The sequence below is a fragment of the Erinaceus europaeus genome, chromosome 18, assembly GCF_950295315.1.
Source record: "Erinaceus europaeus chromosome 18, mEriEur2.1, whole genome shotgun sequence".
NCBI lineage: Eukaryota > Metazoa > Chordata > Mammalia > Eulipotyphla > Erinaceidae > Erinaceus > Erinaceus europaeus.
The window spans coordinates 18,020,909-18,037,826 of record NC_080179.1 but is presented as its reverse complement, the minus strand read 5'-3'; the positions used below and the strand labels follow the sequence as shown (position 1 = coordinate 18,037,826).

Sequence of the window (16,918 nt, the reverse complement as noted above, 5' to 3'; positions counted from 1 at the left end):
ACCTGTTTCCTGAACCCAAGTAATTATTAATACAAGAAGAATAAAAGATCATGAGGGACTTTTACAAAGTTCACATAATTTGTGTCCCTGAAAAAAAAAAAAAGTTTCACAGTGTTTAGCATGTAAATTCTAAGGGCCTATTTGAAAGATTATGATTGCAGGCTCTATAATGACCCTCCCTGGCTTTGCTCATTTTTATTACGTGTACAGACGACTCCTATAGGCTTTTGAGTTGCAACTCCTGATAGAGAATACTGAAACTGGTGAACTATGTCTCAAGATTATCCTAACTGGAGCCTGTTTAGCTATATAAAGAGTTTCAATTTTATGTCCTTTTATTAAAAAAGAATTTTTAAGGGGCCGGGGGTGGCATACCTGGTTAAGCGCACACATTACAGTGCTCAAGGACCCAGGTTCAAGCCCCCAGTCTCCATCTGCAGGAGGAAAACTTCACAAGTGGTGAAGCAGGGCTGCAGGTGTCTCTCTGTCTCTCTCCGTTTCTCTCTTCCCCTTGCCTCTCAATCTCTCTCTGTCTCTATCCAATAATAAATAAATAACATTAAGAATCGTTAAAAAAAGAATTTTTAAAATAATGCATGTTCTGTATAAAAACATTGAGAGTTTTAAAAAAAATTGTTTTCATTTTCTCAAACTGATAACTTTGCTTTGAATTCCAGGACTGTAAGTGGAAAATGTATATGGAGATGGATGGGGACGAAATCGCAATAACCTACATCAAAGATGTGACATTCAACACTAACCTGCCTGATGCAGAGGTTTTAAAGATAACAAAGGTAGTGTTCTATTTACAGCTGTACAGCTTTCTAATTCACACATGTCAAACAAAGGCATTAAAATACCCCAGCAGTGTGCTTTTGTGCTTGTCGATGCTCATATCAGCTCAGGCTCGAGCTGACTTGTTGAAAGGCACATTCTATTTAGCACATTGAGATCATAATAGGTTTTTGTTGTTGTTGTTAGAGTTCCACTTACACTGTGTGACTAAGAAGGTATCACAATAAATATATAGGTTTCTTTTAAAAAATTGTTATGTTTATTTATTTATTGGATAGAAACGGTCAGAAATTGAGAGGGAAGGACGTAACAGGAGGAAAGACAGACAGACACCTGCAGCCCTGCTTCACCACTTGTGAAGCTTACCTGCAGGTGGGGACTGGGGGCTCGAAGGGGATCCTTGCCCTTGCACATTGTAACATGTGTGTTCTCAGCCAGGTGTGCCACCAAGAGGCCCCAGGTTTTTGCAGAAGAGTCAGCAACCTCAAGTAAATAAATAGTGTTTTAAAAAGGACAGTCATCCTGAACTTCACAGAAACCATTGAAGGATAGACCTTCCAACATGTCCAGAATAGACCTTCTCAAGATGTGTCAGTTTGACATGTAGTTATTTTGAACTGAAGTCAACCAAGGCCCTAGAACCTCACTAGGAACTATTTTTAGGACCAAAAAGATATCACAGTGGTAGTGCACAGAACTTGCATATGAAAAGTCCCAGGTTCAGTCCCCAGTAACACCAGCAGTCAGGGTTGAGAAGTGTTGGGAGGGAGGGAATGGGAGGCCTTGTTTTAACTCATTCTTAGAAACTGAATTCGGGACCTCGCACATATTCTCTAACACCAAACCTGCTCCCTAGCTCAGCTCTCCATTTTGAAATGTATTTTATGAAAGGTTACAATATAGGCAGAGAGTGCAGAGCTCTGCCCCGTCATTCATGGGACTCTGACTCATCTTGTCCCTGTTGCTTTTTTTTTCCTGCGGTGCCAGAAATTGAACTCAGAGCCTCATCCATGTGAAGCAGGTCTTTTACTACTGATTCACCATCCCTGGCTCCCAGAACTTATTTCTGTTTATTTATTTTGTCTACAGAGTTATTGCTGAGGCTCGGTGCCTGCATTACAAATCCACTGCTCCTGGAAGCCATTTTGTTTCGATTTTTTTTTTTTTTTGTATAGAACAGAGAAAATCGAGAGGGGAAAGGAAGGGAAGATAAAAACCTGCAGACCGGGGAGTCGGGCAGTAGCGCAGCAGGTTAAGCTCAGGTGGTGCAAGGATCAGCTCAAGGATCCAGGTTTGAGCCCCCCCCAGCCCCCCCACCCTGGCACCCCACCTGCAGGGGCGTCACTTCATAGCTGGTGAAGCAGGTCTGCAAGTGTCTTTCTTTCTCTCCCCCTCTCTGTCTTCCCCTCCTCTCTCCATTTCTCTCTGTCCTTTTGTACAATGACGACGTCAACAACAATAACTACAAAAATAAAACAGCAAGGGCAACAAAAGGGAATAAATAAATAAATATTAAGTAAGAAAGAAAGAAAAAAAAAAAAAAAGAAACCTGCAGACCTGCTTCACTGCTTATGCAGTGAACCCTCTGCAGGTGGGGAGCCGGGGCCTTGAACTGGGATTCTTGCACCAGTCCTTGCACTTCATACTATGAGTGCTTAATCCAGTGTGCCACTGCCCAGCTCCCTCCCTGCCCCCAGAACTTTTAATGTTTAACATGCCAGAAATACCCTTCCTTATTTTAGTAGGAATGCCCTTTATTCAAGACGCCTGTGTGTATGACAGAGCAAAGACCTGAATAGACAGCATCTGCTCCTCACCCAGTCACTTTCCTTTTTCTGTGCCGACTCCCTCCTCTCTCCTTAAAGCCCCAGGACTTTATTCCTTTCCTGTATAAGTACCGTGCACTAACCGATTGCACCACTGGAGCTCCTTATTCCTTCCTTAGCTCAAGATACATAGTCTCATTTCACTCCCCAGAATCAGTATCTATAACCGCATAGATTCGTTGTACACTGTAATTAGATTTATCCTTTTGCTTCCTACACTTCTCTCTAGTGTTGATTTGCTTGCTCAGCCAACCTGAGAAGATCCCAGAGGGCAGTTTCCTCTCTTCCCTGACACCATTAACATAGCCCAATACCCACTATTAACTACTTATTTGACTTCAGTGATGAAAATAGGCTGGGTAGCAAGAAGAACCAGGGTACAAACACAAACAAGGAAATGGAGAGTCTTCAAAGCCCATGCATTAGACTTGCTTGTTCCCTTTGCAAGCATAAGATTGCTACACCCTAGCCCATGTGATTTATAAGTGATTTAAGTAGATTGATTTGATATTCATTATTAAATTCCCCCTGGATACCTGGGAGTCAGCACAAGGGTGTTACCTACCTATAGACATTTGAATTCTGTCTTCGTTTCCCTTTGTTTCATTGGGACATACTCTGCTTTGGTGTCTTGAAGACTGTACAGATACTGTCTCTTTTCTCCCCACATGCACTAGCTCTGGTTGCAACAATTGCTCATTGTTCATTTAGAAGCAAGATCTAAGTCATTGTCTAGTAACAGAAGGAAGTTACTTCCAGCAAAAATTAACTGACTTGAAGTTGCAAAACAACACACAGGTGTTTCTGCTGTAATGCCACCGTGTGTATGTCAAGATCACACACCAACATTCAAAGGGTTTGCAGGAAAAAATAAAACTGGAACAGACCATCTGACATCTGTGGGGCCTTTTCAAAGCAGCAGAAGTAATACCAATCCTACGTTAAAACAGAACACAATGACAACAGCAAAACCAGCCCCGTTAAATCTCCACCTCATTTACTCTGTACCCTGCTCACAACCAGTCAATTATTTGCAGCCTTGAACCTGGAATGAAGGCAGTGTCACAAGGGAGTGGGAGGGTATTGGCTTCTAACAAAGACTATTTTTATTAAAATTCAAATGCCAGCACAGTGTAGTTTACGCATCTTGGCTGGAGAGGTTGACATACTCAGAAGTAGAGTGGTGTTGAAGCTACCAAGCCAGCCGGTGCCTGCACTCAAGAGGAGCACGCCTGGCACTTTTTCTATTGTTAAGGCTTTCTCTTCTTAATTGTAGGAAAGTTTTTTTTTCTGTTGATGTTTCAAAACATTCGAACAAATTAATGACCTAATGATAGGATTGAGTGAGATTGAATGCTCTATCAGAGAAGGGAAGAGTGTGGGAAATCAAGACTAGCTGTTAGCACATATTTGAAAGGATGTCTTGTGAAAACCAAAGCTCTAAACACTCGCACGTGATCACATCAGCAATAGCCTGACTTTGATGATCATCTGACATTATATCCTCATTGGCCTATCATGTGCGACACAACGGGTCTCAAAGAAATCTGCTCTGGCAGTGCAGGTTGTATCAAGACATGATGCCATATTCTCACTCTTGTTTTTCAGCCTCCGTTTGTGATGGAGAAATGGATCCTAGGAATAGTGGAAAAGCAAACTGTGGAATGCACTGTCACATATGAGGTGAGCTCTGGGAGAAGGGTGTTTACCGTTAGTATCTTGATAGGAATTATTTGTCCCTGCAGACTTATTGGCAGATCAATTATTTAACCAACGTGAATATGGGAAGATCAATATAATGACTCAAGCAAACCGTTGGGAAGCAGAGAGAACAGAATAAATGTACCTAGATAGAAGTGGAGGGAGCAAGTCATTCATCCATCAGTTAATGATGGCACACCTTTTGTATGCCATGTGATGTGCTTATTACTGGAGATACCAAACAGTGGCCAAAACAAACCTTTGCCTTCTTGGTGCTGAAAACTTAGGAGTGAGGAGAGGTGACTGATTTTGTGTAAGAGTCATTGGTTGTTTATCTAGTACCACCTGGGGAGAAGGGCTTTCATGAACAACAGGTTTCATCGATTTTTTTTTGTTTGGTGCCTCCCTTCCTTCCTTCCTTCCTTCCTTCCTTCCTTCCTTCCTTCCTTCCTTCCTCTCTCTCTCTCTCTCTCTCTTTCTTTCTTCCTTCTTTATTAGTGATTTAATAGTTATTTATGGGGAGTCGGGCGGTCCCAGTTTGAGCCCCTGGCTCCCCACCTGCAGGGGAGTCGCTTCACAGGCGGTGAAGCAGGTCTGCAGGTGTCTGTCTTTCTCTCCCCCTCTCTGTTCCCCTCCTCTCTCCATTTCTTTCTGTCCTATCCAACAATGATAACATCAGTAACAACAACAATAATAACTACAGCAGCAATAAAAACAAGGGCAACAAAAGGGAAAATAAATGAAATATTTTAAAAATCAAAAATAATAATAATAACAATTTATAAGATTACAGGGATATAGTTCCACTGTACACACATGCCACTTCCTTCACCCCATTCACCACAACATTTTAGAGATATTTTGATCATTTTCCTTTTTTCTTTTTGAAAATTTGTGTGCTGCAATTCTTTGTATTCTACATATGAGCAAAACGATCTGTTAGTTGTCTTTCATTTCCTTACTTACTAAGTGTAATCACCTCCACTTCCATTCACTATCCTTTTTACTGGTAGAGTAGTATTTCATGCTATATATCCATCTATAACATCTTCATTCCCAGTTGATGGGAATTTAGGTAGCTTCTGCTCCGAGGCTATTGTGAATCATGCAGCTGTGAACATAGGGATGCATATGTCCCTTGGAATTTAGTATTTTCACGTCCTTTGGTTCTATCTATGTGCAGGAGTAGTATTGTGGAATCCTCAGATTCCATAGATATTTTAAAATCTTATTTGTTAAGTAGTGTGAGAGAACCAAACTGTCACTGTAGCTGATTTGGTGCCTGGGGTCAAACTCAGGACTTTTTGTCATGTTTACAAGCCCTGCGCTTTGCTGCAGTGCCACCTCCCAGACTGCTCTGTAGAGTTGGCATTCGGAAAAACAGAAGGACTTACACTTAGAATATGGGTTTCTGAGAGGTCTGTGAGGTGGCCCCGCAGGTCGAGTGCTTGACTTCCAGGTCTTAGGCCCTTGCTTCAATTTCTGGTACCATATGAAAGCACCAAAGACTTTCAATGAGCAGAACTCCATGGATGGTGCAGTGTTTTTGGTGTCTCTTCCTCTGTCTTTCTTCTGTCACTCTCCTCTCTCAAAGTATAAAATAAAAATTGGTTAAGGGAGTCGGGCAGTAGCGCAGCGGGTTAAGCGCAGGCGGCACAAAGTGCAAAGACCAGCATAAGGATCCTGATTTGAGCCTCTGGCTCCCCACCTGCAGGGGAGTCGCTTCACAGTGAAGCAGGTCTGCAGGTGTCTGTCTTTCTCTCCCCCTCTCAGTCTTCCCCTCCTGTCTCCATTTCTCTCTGTCCTAATCTAGCAACAACGACATCAATAACAACAATAAACCAACAAAGTCAACAAAATGGAATAAATAAATAAATAAATATATTTTTTTTTTAAAATTGGTTAAGGCCACTAGGGGAAGATAGGAACAGGCTGGGATATGGATCAACTATGAACCTTCCAGCAGAGAAGCAATTACAGAAGCCAGGCCTTCCAACTTCTGATCCCATAATGATCTTTGGTCCATATTCCCAGAGAGATAAAGAATAGGAAAGTTCCCATGGTCCTGGAGGTGGCACAATGGATAAGGCTTTGGACTTTCAAGCATGAGGTCCCCGGTTCAGTCCCCAGCAGCACATATACCAGAGTGATGTCTGGTTCTTTCTTTCTCTCCTATCATTTCTCATGAATAAATAAATAAATAAATAAATCTTAAAAAAAAAAAAAAAAGAGGGGCTGGGGAGATAGCATAACAGTTATGCAAAAGCCTTTCAAGCCTGAGGCTCTGAGGCACCAGCTTCAATCCCCAGCCCCACCATAAATCAGAACTGAGCAGTGTTCTGGTGTCTCTGTCTCTGTCTCTCTCTGTATCTTTCCCTCTGTATCTACTCTTTCTCATTACAATAAACGAAAGAAAAGAAAAGAAAAAAAAAGAATAGGAAAATTCTCAGTGGAGGGGATGGGACATGGAACTCTGAGAGTGGGAACTGTGTGGAACTGTTATCTTTAAAAAAAAAAATGGGCGGGGGCCCAGGCAGTAGCGCACATAGTTTTAAGCGCAAGGACTGGTGCAAGGATCCCGGTTCGAGCCCTCAGCTCCCCATCTGCAGGGGGGTCGCTTCACGGGTGGTGAAGCAGGTCTGCAGGTGTCTATCTTTCTCTCCCCTTCTCTGTCTTCTCCTCCTCTCTTGATTTCTCTGTGTCCCATCCAACAACAATGGCAGCAATAACAATGATAAACAACAAGGGCAAGAAAAGGGGAAAAATAGCTTCCAGGATCAGTGCACCAAGCCCCAGCGGTAAGGACAGAGGCAAAAAAAAAAAAAAAAAATGGATAAGGGAAGTGGTTCAGTAGTATCACACATACTCAAGACTTTGCATTAGGGGAAAAAGTGCTAAATTCATGCATTTAGTAAGTACTTGCTACTAGGTACTTCTGTAGTTGGAATCAACTACATCTATACTCTCTCTTTTTTTTTCCTTTCAAACATGGGGTGATAGAGAGGAGAAATATAGATGGAAAGGGGCCGGGTGGTACTGCACCTGCTTGAGTACACATGTTACAGTGTGCAAGGACCCGAGTTCAAGCCCCCAGTCCCCACCTGCAGAAGGGCTTTGTGAGGATGAAGCAGGGCTGCAGGTCTCTCCCTCTCCCTCTCCCTCTCCCTCTTCCTCGCTCCTCTCTCTCTCTCTCTCTCTCTCTCTCTCTGTACATAAAGATGATCTCAATACATAAAGATGATTAAAAAAAATTTTTTTGAAAGAAAGATGGAGAGACACCACGGTACCACTTTTCACTACTAGTGAAGCTTCTACTTTTCCTGATGCTCCCTTGTGGTGGGCATGGCCTTGAACTCTACTGGGTGAGCCGTCTCCCGGCCCCTTATACTCTCTGTAGGTGTATAGACTTGTGGGGGGAGATGGATAGTGAGGTAATAAGTACTGTCATAGAAAGATAACGGATAACTGGAGTATAATTTCAATTGAGCTGTCAGGGGAGACTTCTCTCCTCTGAGGCAGAAAGAGCAGGGAGTAGCAGAGGAAGGGCAAGTGAAAGTTGTTGAGATACAGGAGACAATGACAAAGCTAGAGGAGTGAGTGGAGCCAAGGCTAGTGGGAGGAGTTTGCATTTATAGAGAGGACAATGGGAAGCCAACAGAGCATGTGGAGTAGTCTACTAAGTAATCAAACTGTATTTTTAAAATCAGCAAGATCTTTATGGCTGGTGGGTGGGACATAACCCTTTGCGAGGTAAAGGAACCCTGCTAGGGTGTAGGTCTAGCACAGATAAAAGTGTGCATCGTCCTTCAGTAGAGCTTGCATTTCATTCATTCAGTCAGTTATTCATTTATTCAGAAGCAGTTAGTAAGATTGAAGTTCTGGCAATTGGTGATGCCAGGGATGATTGAGCCTGTATTGATCAGCCCCAATTTCTCAGAAAAGCATCCTTCTTTTATTTATATTTTATTTTATTTTTTAAAATATTTTATTTTATTTTTACCAGAGCATTCTTCAGCTCTGGCTTATGGTGTTGTGGGGGCTTGAACCTGGGACTTTGGATCCTCAGGCGTGAGTCTTTTTGCATAACCATATGCTGCCTTCCCTCCCCCACCCTGGGTATCCTTTTAGTAACTGGACAGTTATAGCAGCAAGATTTCATTTCTGCTCACCTTGGTCAGTCAGTATTCTCTCTCTCTCCCTCTCCCTCTCCCTCTCCCTCTCCCTCTCCCTCTCCCTCTCCCTCTCCCTCCCTCTCTCTCTCCCTCTCCCTCCCTTTCTCTCTCTCTCTCTCTCTCTCTCAAAAGAATAAGAGCATCTCTTTAGGCATGTGATGGCACTAGCTATCAAACTCAAGACTTCATATTTGGCAGTCCAACGTTTTTATCCACTACTCTACCTTCTAGTTTGCCTTTAGTCAGTTCTAATGACTGATCAATGTTCTTCTTTCTCTTTCTTCATCCTTCACTTCCTTCTCCTCCTTCTTCTCATACTCCATGACAATAAGCACTTGTATCTAATTGTCACTTTAAGATTTTTTTTTTCTCTTTGAACAAAAGTTTATAGCCTTACTGAATCCTGACTCTTACTTTAACTTGTGACACATGTTCATGAGGGGACTTTCAGAACAAGAAAGCTGTGTGTCTCAAACTAGTGTTCTCCTTTTTTTTCTCATCCTTACTTTTAATTTTATCTGATCATCGCTTTTGCATGTGACGTAACACCTACCATAAGGGTAATGAGTTCTACCAAGCTACACTCCCACACTCAGCAAATGTCATTGCTGGTTCAGAGTACATATGGGCAGAATGGGGTCAGGTTTTCATTTACCCAACAAAATATGCAGTTTTGAGTATGATAAACAACAAATTACTTTTCATTTCTTTTTTTTAAATTTTTTACTTATTCATTATTGGATAGAGACAACTTGGGAGGGGGAGATAGAGAGGGGGAGAGAGAGAGGGGGAGAGAGAAAGAGAGAGGGAGAGAGAAAGAGAGGGGGAGAGAGACACCTGCAGCAGGGGTAGCTTCACAAGCAATGAAGCAGGTCTGCAGGTGTCTATTTTTCTCCCTCTCCGTCTTCCCTTCCTCTCTCAATTTCTCTCTGCCCTATCCAAAAATAAAATTGAAAAAATGACCATAGGAGCCGTAGATTTGTAGTGCAGTCATCGAGCCCCAGCAATAAACCTGGAGGCAAGAGAGAGAAAGAGAGAGAGAGAGAATTGCAAGTCCTGCTTCACCATGCATGAAGCTTTCCCCCTAAAGGCAAGAACCAGGGGCTTGGACCTGAGCCCTTGCACACTGTATTGTGTGTGTTCAACCAGGTGCACCACCACCTGGCCCCTTATTTTTCATTTCTTATTAAAGGACTATATAAGATTTGCCAAACATAGTTATTTTTAGAAGACAGTCATGCTTTATTTAAAATAATTATTTGAAAACAACCACAATTGTAATTACTATACTCTACTAAGGGATAAAGTGCTATAATCCACTAAGGAACAATACACCTCATTTTGACCTTTTAATCAGCTTACCATACTTAGAGAAGGTGTGCAGATGTTTTTACCTAGTACAGTATGACCGTGTTCTAAGGAATAAAATTGAGGTCACATGACATCACCGAGACGTGCTATGAAGTGACATGATAAAGCCAGGGACCTGATTTTCTTTCATTCCTATTTTATAAATATGTATATACTTGACTGTGCATTCCCATTATTTATTGTTTTTACAGAGTGATGTCAGAACTCCAAAGAGCACTAAGCATGTACATTCGATCCAGTGGAGTAAAATGAAGCCTCAGGATGAAACAAAAGCCGTCCAGCTTGCTATTCAGACTTTGCTCCTCAACTCTGAGGGCAACCCAGGGAGCAGGTCTGACTCAAGTAAGTGAGCTGGGCACCTGAGACAACACGTGTAAATACCAAATTCCTACTAAGTATGAGTCTAGAAACAGTGTCTAGAAAAAGTGTCTAATAGTATCTCCTTATGTTTTTAGAATAATTTTCTTTTTTTTTATTATATTTATTTATTTATTGGATAGAGACAACCAGAAATTGAGAGGAGGGGGAGATAGAGAGGGAGAGAGACAGAGAGACACCTGGAGCCCTGCTTCACCATTTATGAAGCTTCCTCCTGCAGACGGGAACTGGGGCTTGAACCTGGGTACTTGCTCATTGTAACACATGCCCTTAACCAGGTGTGTCGATAATTGCTTTTCTACACATCATATGGAGAATAGTATTTATGGTAATTAATACTATTATTAATTAGTATTAGTATTAATAGTACTAGTATTAGTAGTATTAAAAAACTAATGCAGGGAGTCAGGTGGTAGCGCAGCGGGTTAAGCGCAGGTGTCGCAAAGCGCAAGGACCGGCGTAAGAATTCCAGTTCGAGCCCCTGGCTCCCCACCTGCAGGGGAGTCACTTCACAAGTGGTGAAGCAGGTCTATAGGTGTCTATCTTTCTCTCCCCCTCTCTGTCTTCCCCTCCTCTCTCCATTTCTCTCTGTCCTATCCAACAATGACGACGACAATAACAACAACAACAATGAAAAAACAACAAGGGCAACAAAAGGGAATAAATAAATAAATATAAAAAAAAGAAATTAATGCTTAGCAGCCATGGGAAGAGTTCATATGGCAAAGCTCTAGTTGTATATACTTGAGCCTCCTTGTTTGATTCCTGACATTGCATGTACGAGAGTGGTAGTCTGACTTTCTCTCCCTCTTTCTCTCTCTCTCTCTCTGTTTCTCTGTCTCTCTCTCAAAACCCTATCTCGGATGAATAAATATATATTAATAAATAAAATAAATCTTTGTCCCCCCCAAAAGAAAACTAATGAACTACATTATAGTGGTAAATAAAAATATGTCCTAGGCCCTAGTGGTGGCATACCTGGTTGAGCACGCGTGTTACCGTGTACAGAAATCCTGGTACAAGCCCCCTGTCCCCACCTGTTGGGGGGAAGCCTCACTAGTGGGGAAGCAGTACCACAGGTCTCTGTCCTTCTCTCACACTCTCTCCCTTCCCCTTTTCAATTTCTCTCTGTCCTATCAAATAAAGAAAGAACTTTAAAAAATAAATGAAAATTAAATTTAAAATCTCACACTATGTGTTTATATATTAAAAATATTTGGTTTCCAAAAGTGTGCCTGAGTCATCTTCTATGACCAGCAAACATTCTTGGGAAGCTACTCCTACTGGTGCAACCGCTTCTTGAATCATTGATACATCGAACACAGGAATGATAGGGAAGAAACGACGAAAAAGAAAAAAGAAGGCAGGAACCACGGGAGGTGTGGTAGTAAAGGGAGGCGGAGAAAGCATGAAATGCTTATTATAATAGTTGGTGATAGTAATCACACATGATGCAAACAACTGATTTAGGAATAACATTGAGGAAGGCCAGCTGGTATCACATATATTTGTATTTACTTATTATTGAATAGAGACAGAGAATCTGAGAAGGGCAGAGAAGGTAGAGAAGGCAAGAGACAGAGAGACACCTGCAGCCTTACTTCACCACTTGTGAAGTTTTCCCCTTCCAGGTGGGGACCAGGGGCTTGAACCCGGGTCCTTGTGCATTATAATGTGTGCACTTAACCAGATGTGCCACCACCTAGCCCCACTGATACCTTTATAGTTTCAGGGAGGCGGTTCTGACCTTCACTTTGTAGGTCCAGAAACTCTAATATAATGTACTGTTAAGTTCTGTGGGACTTTGTCAGACTCACAAATACAAGGAAGATTGGATATATAAACACACCTACAATATCATGTTTTAGCATAAGAAATATACATGTCCCCGACATATATGTTTCCCGAGCAGCACATTTCCTCCAATAAGGAAAATTACCCAGAAACCCCATCAGAAGGCAGCTTTGAGACAAAGAGCCCTGACAGCTAGTGTCACTGAGTTGTAAGTGCTCTGTTTCTAAATCTTCCACAGTAAGGACTCACCTGACAAACAGATCACAGTTGTGTGTGTTTATCTGCAGCTCCAGAGGTCAAATCAAGCATCTCACATATGCATGGTTTGTTTTTTTAGAATAACGGGGTTTGGGGGAGAGAGAGGGAGAGTGAGCAAAGGGCTGCCTCTCCGTGCATGAGTTCTTGCTGCTCTGAGGTAGCACGTGATCAGACTCAGAGCATGCGTAGTGGGTGCTTTACCACTGGCTCACTTCTGGAGACCCTTTCTCAACCAGGTATTATTAAATGTCTGCTGGCCAGAATGCCCAGAAGCCTGAACAGTACTCAAAACTCACCAACAAACGCTTTGACAACCTGTTGAACTGTCCTTTTTTGGTCAACACTATTTAATTGATTCTTCTTTTCTCTGTTTTAAATACTCATTTTTATGAGAGGGACTAGGGCAGTGCTCAACACTGTTTTTCAATAAATGACTAAACCTATGTAACAGGTGTTAATTCTTACTGGTTTCCCTGGGAGCAAGCACTCCAGTTTGAATAAGGTCTTTTTGCTTATTCAAATTTTCTAATTTGGGTGGATGCGACATGGTGGTTATGCAAAGAGACTCCTGTGCCTGAGGCCCAAAATCCTCAAAGTGTGTTATCTACCATCAGCCAGAGCTGAGCAGTACTCTGGTAAAATAAAATAGTAATAATATAGATAAATTTTATGATTTCCACAATATTGTCTTATATTGTGTCTTTAAGGAACTCTTACTGTATTAATCCATTTCCCTTTTTCAAATAATATTTATAAGGTATATGCAGTGTTTGTTATTCTCCAGAGCCTCCATCTGTCAAATAGAGCCAGGGTAGTTCAGAGAGACCCACTAGAGAAATCTACATAGTTCAGACCCTGGGGAAGTCAGGAAAGACCTGTAAAAGTTGTAAAGAAGTTGTATAATCACCTTAACATATTAACTTAAGAAGTTAAGGCTAAAAAAAAAAAAGAAGAAAAAATTAAAAAGAGCTATTCAAGAAGCTATATATCCTGCTAATTATCCATTTTCTTTTTACCTTAACTTCTCCCTATCTGCCATGAAGCTTCATTTTTTTTCATGCAGAACGCATTTTTATTCCTGAATATATGGACTGTCTTTGTTCAAAACTATCTCTAGCTGTCTGAACCATCAGAACCCAGTGTCTTTTATCTACATGTAGGATTCTAGAGGATTTAAAGGTTGGTTTAAAAAAAAACAAAAAAAGCTTTTTGTTTGCAAAACATGACAGTTAAACACTTTAAGAGCAATTTCCAGAAAAGACAACATAGCTAACTGAGAAGATGGCATTGGGGTGCAGAAAGTATTCCTAGCTGAGTCGCCTGGGGCAAAATTATTTGATCTCCCAAGCTTTAGTTGCTGTGTTTTCAGAACTAGGTTATTAGTGTTTGCCTGAAGAAACTATTGTTATGATGAAATGAGTTAATGCTCCAAGTTAAGCCTGTGGAACAATGTCAAGCACATAGCATAGACTCAATAAATGTAAATGCCCTTCAAATATGTGTATGATAATCAAAGAAATGTCCATTTCCCTAACGCAGAATTTCTATGAATGGTAAAGCTTAGAGCATCTCAAACAGGCTTGTAATTAGGCGTGCAGCTTTACTGTGGCTTAAAAGACCTCATTTCCGTTTTTCTGCAGGTGCTGATTGCCAGTGGCTTGATACTCTGAGGCTGCGGCAGATTGCATCCAATACTTCTTTACAACACTCTCAGAGCAATCCTATTCTGGGCTCCCAACTCTACCCATACTTCAATGACCAGGATTCCTATGCTGCTGCTGTGAGGCGGACCCCGGTACCCATTAAGTATCAACAGATCACACCAATAAACCAGTCGAGAAGCTCCTCCCCGACTCAGTATGGACTGTCCAAAAACATCTCTTCTCTCCACCTCAACTCCAGGGACAGTGGCTTTTCTAGTCTTCCTACTGACAGCAATGCAGAAAGGGGTCGCTACTCTGGGAGAAGCAGGGACAAATACGAGCGTGGAAGTGTATCGCTCAATTCCTCTCCTAGAGGAAGGTACAGCGGGAAAAGTCAGCATTCCACGCCTTCAAGAGAAAGGTATTCTGGGAAATTCTACAGTGCTTCTCCATCAGCTCTCAATACTCATCAGTCACCTAACTTAAAGAGAAGTCCAAATGACCGTCATCAACCCAAGACCATCCCAGGGATGCCTTTGCACGCAGAGACTGACACAAAAGCCAGCGAAGAGGAGAACAAAGTCAACGAGGGAGGATGGACGAAAGTGGTGTACCAAAAGAAAAGCCACAGGCCTACTCCTGCTAAAGCCAACAAAGAAAGAGCTAGAGGGAACTACCGTGGGAGGAGAAACTTTTGATGAGTTGAACTAGAAGAGTTTTTTCTAAGCAAGCCTCTTGGTTTTTTAATGGAGCAAAAGGGTTTTGATAATACGATACCTCTAGACAGAATTAACAACCAGACAGCATTTCCATATTTTGGATTTGAGAAATACCTTCTAATTGAGACCAAAGGCAAATCAGGACCAAACTCAGGAATGTGGGTTGCCAAGTGATGGAAGAAAGGCTTGAATGTATCTGTTCATGTTCTTCTTCCCCTGGATTAACATTTCTTAGAGGGAGGGACATGCTATCTTTTTACCCTGACTACTGATGTTCTGGTTAGCAGGACATGGACTAGGGTAGAATTAAATGGAGCACTGTTGTGGAATGTAAAACTTATGGGGACACCACAAAGCTCAGCAATGGAGATAGAAAATATTCTACTGCACTATTTAGATAAATGAAAAAGAAACATAAAACTTTTTGATAAAAAAATATATATCCAAATTCTAGGTAAAGACAGGGTTATGATTTTTTTCCCTTTTGTCCAAAGCTGCAGTTTGGGTTGACAAAGCACTGTTACTTAGACTCTGTCTCTACTTAAAATTTGGTATTTGACTAATTGTGAATTTTTGGCATTGATTTTCTGTGTTTTTTTTGTTTTGTTTTTAAACATTGCATGAAATGTTATTTATCAGGTAGAGGGTTGATAGCATAATGGTTATGCAAAGAGATTCTCGAGCCTGAGGCTCCAGAGTCCCAGGTACAATCTCCCGCACCACCGTCAGCCAGAGCTGAGCAGTGCTCTGGAGGGGAAAAAAAGGAAAAAAGAAAAGAAGATGTTATTTATCCTCACTCCTGACAAGTATCTTTGGATACTTGCTCAAATATCACACCTGATACAAGCACCTGACTTGCCTTTTCCAGCCTTCACACTGCTGGTTATTATTTATTTTAAGAAAATAATTGGAGTTTTATCATGGTGAGAAATAAATTGATTTGGTTTGTCATGTTTAGGTAATAAAAAAATGGCTATTGAACTTAATGTTAATTATGATGCATATCTCATTCATTAAGACTCACCAGAAACCAAAGATGGAAACTGCCTCATAGGTCTTCAAAGCTGAGGGCGATCTGGCTGCGACATCTGTCACCCCACTGATCGCCAGGGTTGATTCGGCTGATCTGTCTGGCTAGACGGGTGTCCCCTTCCTCCCTCACTGCTCCATGTGCGTCCCTCCCGAAGCTGTAGGCTCGATCGAAGAGGACGGCCTTCCCCGAATAGAGACGGACAGGTGTCCGGTGGAGGGTGTACAAGTAACTGCGCTCCCCTGCTAGAACCTCCAGACAAGCTCTTTCTACAACTCTTTTTTTCCGCTAAGCTCCCAGGACTGTGTTAGCTATATTATTTCCCACATATTAGCAAAGGAAGAACAAAGAGGGAAAGCAACAGTCCACAAAGATCACTTAGGCTATCAGAAATCTAGATTCCAAAAGAAAACAGACAAGGGCTGGCTAATAACATCACAATCAAAAAGTCAGAGAAATTTAAAATTACCAATATCCTAGTTACAGCAAGACAGTACATACCATCCTTAGAGCAAGAAATCTCTAAGTAACTGAAGTAAGTAGAGAGGTGAAGATGGGGGTGGGAGGGAACTGCCTCCGGTTTAGGGCTATGGGATCCAACTTGTAAAATTCTTCATAGTCTATAAATTACAAAGGCAGGTGGCAACACATTTATCCCCATGTCAAATGAGTAGTTACTTCCAATGTATTCTGAGATTCTCTTCAACATTCACAAGCTCTGAATATCAAGTGTCCCCTTGCCCTGCACAGAATTCTCAATGTTTTGTAGAAATCTAAATGACACAGTGGTAATTCTGTGGGGTTAAGTTTTTTTTTTTTTTGCCTCCAGGGTTATTGCTGGGGCTCAGTGCCTGCACCATGAATCCACTGCTCCTGTTGGCCATTTTTTCCCCCTTTTGTTACCCTTGTTGTGGTTATTATTGTTGTTGTTGATGTCATTTGTTGTTGGTTAGGACAGAGAAAAATCGAGAGAGGAGGGAAAGACAAAGGGGGGAGAGAAAGATAGACACCTACAGACCTGCTTCACTGCCTGTGAAGCGACTCCCCTGCAGGTGGGGAGCCGGTCCCTATGCCTTGCACCACATGTGCTTAACCTACTGCAAGTTCTCTTTTAATAGAAACCAATCATCAAGTTCATGTATATATTCCCAGAGTTGTGGCCCTGCTCTGATGCTGTTTTGGGGGCCAAGTGAGAGCAACTGTATTTGGGTAGCATTAAAGACAAGGTTAG

General features: G+C 41.8%; 1 protein-coding gene across 1 annotated transcript in view; it reads left to right on the top strand.

Moving 5' to 3' along the window:
- Window positions 1-15,649, top strand: part of MAP3K20 (mitogen-activated protein kinase kinase kinase 20) — a 179,505-nt gene extending 163,856 nt beyond the window's left edge. Inside the window, exons 17-20 of the mRNA XM_007527210.3 lie at window positions 678-794; window positions 4,230-4,304; window positions 10,057-10,207; window positions 13,936-15,649. Coding sequence (XP_007527272.1) covers window positions 678-794; window positions 4,230-4,304; window positions 10,057-10,207; window positions 13,936-14,636 — 1,044 coding nt within the window. The 3' untranslated portion in view covers window positions 14,637-15,649. The remainder of the gene's footprint in view (window positions 1-677; window positions 795-4,229; window positions 4,305-10,056; window positions 10,208-13,935) is intronic.
- The last annotated feature ends 1,269 nt before the right edge of the window (window positions 15,650-16,918 follow it).